General features: G+C 43.1%; 1 protein-coding gene across 1 annotated transcript in view; it reads right to left on the bottom strand.

Moving 5' to 3' along the window:
- The window catches only part of LOC107298384 (RELT-like protein 1), a 7834-nt gene extending 5557 nt beyond the window's left edge, over window positions 1-2277 (bottom strand). The window contains exons 1-2 of the mRNA XM_015827759.2: window positions 2066-2277; window positions 786-857 (exon numbers count right to left, since the gene is read on the bottom strand). Of these exons, the coding sequence (XP_015683245.1) occupies window positions 786-857; window positions 2066-2162 (169 nt within the window). The 5' untranslated portion in view covers window positions 2163-2277. The remainder of the gene's footprint in view (window positions 1-785; window positions 858-2065) is intronic.
- Between the last annotated feature and the right edge of the window lie 971 nt (window positions 2278-3248).

Genomic DNA, 3248 nt, shown 5'->3' with positions numbered 1-3248 from the left:
GGAGGAGGAGGAGGAGGAGGAGGAGGAGGAGGAGGACTGTGGTATCCTTGGTGCTCTTTGATCTTGGATGTTTTCTTGCAGACATTTCATGACCCAACTAGGTAACATCATCAATGCAAGAAGGGAGTGGGATTTGATCTCTGCTTACATACAAGCGGCTTGCTCGCAGAAAGCAAACCTCACTCCCTTCTAGCACTGATGATGTTACCTAGTTAGGTCATGAAACGCCTGCAAGAAAACCACCAAGTTCAGAGAGTATCAAGAACTCTTCTTGAGTTACAAATATTCTCTGTTATTTTATGTTCTTCTATTGAATTCAACTGCTTTATGAGCCAGGGAGACCTGAAACAATTAATCGACTTTTTTTTTCAGTTTCAGGATGCTGAGAGAAAAAAACCACTGAAGACCAGTCTTGTCGTTATTTGCAGCCAGAAATGGTTTTCAAGATGCTTGTCATAGTTTCATCTTTCTTCTGACAAATTCTGGAACTCTGTAAAAATAAATATCTTCCTATCTTCCTCTCGTGTACGAGGGATGCTTGACAGACCCGCTCACCATTAAGATTTGACTTTTTGAAAAGTACTTTTTGTTACAAGCAATTTGCACCTGTGCAGAAGTGAATGTTTAAAAATTCACGTCTGGCTTCCGCTATAAACTGAGTAGCCAATTGTAAGTCACGGATTAAAATGCTGGATTTCATCCCTTTACGCTCCTTCGGGAAAATCCTAAAATAGCTCAAACGCCAAATAAATCTATAGAGTCATTGCTAAATCTAGCTCCCTTACCTTCGTTTTTCATGATATAATCCACTATCTGTCCCACGGTGTCGCTGTTCTCATTGACGCTTTCGTTCAATTCTAAAAATTAAAAAAAAAACCCAAAATTTAACTTTGGTTCCTTGGTTCCTAGAAAGCAACGACGAAACTAGGTGACAACAGCATTTTCCGAAACAGCATATGAAGCAGAGATTAAAATCATTATCTCTCAAAACAGCTTGAAGGGGGCCATGGGGACTGTTATCGTAAGTTGGTATGGGTGAAAAAAAGCAAAACTAAAAGATTAAAGGCAGAAAATTTCTTTCTGTTTGTCCTATTTGGAAACCGCGATATAAAAAAAGATGCTGAGACTCTAGAAAGAGTGCAGAGAAGAGCAACAAAGATGATCCGGGGACTGAAGGCTAAAACATACAAGGAACAGTTGCTGGAATTGGGTATGTCTAGTTTAATTAAGAGAAGGACGAGGGGGGACATGATAGTAGTGTTTCAATATCTCAGGGGTTGCCCCAAAGAAGAGGGAGTCAAGCTATTCTCCAAAGCGCCTGAAGGCAGGACAAGAAGCAACGGATGGAAACTAACCAAGGAGAGAATCAACCTAGAACTAAGGAGAAATTTGCTGACAGTGAGAACAATTAACCAGTGGAACCACCTGCCTCCAGAAATTGTGGATGCTCCAACGCTGGAGGTTTTTAAGAAGAGACTGGACAGCCGTTTGTCTGAAATGGTATAGGGTTTCCTGCCTGAGCAGGGGGTTGGACTAGATGACCTCTAAGATCCCTTCCAGCTCTGTTATTCTGTATTCTATGTTCTTTGAAAGAGTAAAGAAAAGGGCAACTAAGACAATTAGGGGACTGGAGGCTAAAGCATGTAAAGAACGGTTGCTGGAATTGGGTATGTCTAATTTAATGAAAAGAAGGGCGAGGGGGGCCATGATAGCAGTGTTCCAGTATCTCAGGGGCTGCCCCAAAGAAGAGGGAGTCAAGCTATTCTCCAAAGCACCTGAAGGCAGGACAAGAAGCAACGGATGGAAACTAATCAAGGAGAGAAGCAACCTAGAACTCGGGAAAACCCAAACTGTTCCTCTATGCCAGGGGTCTTCAAACTTGGCCCTTTTATGACTTGTGGACTTCAACTCCCAGAATTCCTCAGCCAGGCACGCTGGCTGACGAATTCTGGGAGTTGGAAGTCCACAAGTCATAAAAGGATCAAGTTTAAAGACCCCTGCTCTGTGCCCATATGAATACTGAAACAATTTTTTTTAAAATAAATAAATAAAGGCTCTTACTTACCTATCTTTTCTCCAAGCTGTTCTTCCTCTGTTTCGGTCGTACATCGATAGCCTTTTTTCTTTAGCACGTGACAAATTAAAACCCCTAACAGCCCCATAAGGAAGAATACCGGAATCAGGAAATAAGCGATATATTCAAGGTGTCCGCCATCTTTGGAAAGTCCGTTTTCAGATTTATTGGTCCCGTTTCCCAAACTGTGGCTCGCCAAGGCTTCAGGGCTTGCTAGGGAAAGAAAAAGGTGAAAAAGGTCACCGTGTTCGTCAAATCTACCCCTTGGACGAGGGATCTTCAAACTTGGCCCTTTGATGACTTGTGGACTTCAACGCCCAGAATTCCTCAGCCAGCCACATGTGCCTGGCTGAGGAATTCTGGGAATTGAAGTCCAAGAATTCCTCAGCCAGCCACATGTGCCTGGCTGAGGAATTCTGGGAGTTGAAGTCCACAAGTCATCAAAGGGCCAGGTTTGAAGACCCCTGTCTTCAATCTAACAAACAAAATGGAGGCTGGCTGAGGAATTCTGGGAATTGAAGTCCACAAGTCATCAAAGGGCAAAGTTTGAAGACCCGTCTTAAATCTAACAAACAAAATGGAGGCTGGCTGAGGAATTCTGGGAATTGAAGTCCACAAGTCATAAAAGGGCCAAGTTTGAAGACCCCTGGCTTCAATCTAACAAACAAAATGGAGGCTGGCTGAGGAATTCTGGGAATTGAAGTCCACAAGTCATAAACGGGCCACGTTTGAAGACCCCCCTGCCTTGGACAATGCAACCTGTCAAACATCTAGAGAACTTTTCTTTTTAAGGAAAGAATTTTTGAGCAAACAAGGCGGGTGAATCCGATCTCTCGGAGCGAGATGGCTTGGCGTTTCTATATTCATTTCTATATTGATTTGATTTTGCAGAGAAGGATCTTCATGTGAGACTTGAATTGTAAAGATCCTAAGGCTGGACTGGAACTCACAGTCTCCTAGTGGTAGGCCCTAAGTCACCCAGTCAGCTTTCATGCCTAAGGCAGGACTAGAACTCACAGCCTCCTGGTGACTGGCCCAAATCCTTTCCCGACTCATCCTAAACTTCATTTGGTCCGCATCAAAATTCTGAATCCTAATTTTTAAAGAGAATGAATGTGCCCTCACATCCTTCCTAAAGAGTTATGCACGGCATGCGGAATGCATTCAAATTCCT

Source organism: Protobothrops mucrosquamatus, unplaced genomic scaffold (genome assembly GCF_001527695.2).
Source record: "Protobothrops mucrosquamatus isolate PMUCROS unplaced genomic scaffold, P.Mucros_1.0 scaffold3932, whole genome shotgun sequence".
NCBI classification, from domain to species: Eukaryota; Metazoa; Chordata; class Lepidosauria; order Squamata; family Viperidae; genus Protobothrops; species Protobothrops mucrosquamatus.
Note: the sequence above shows the minus strand (reverse complement) of the source record. Positions and strands in the feature narration are given on the sequence as shown.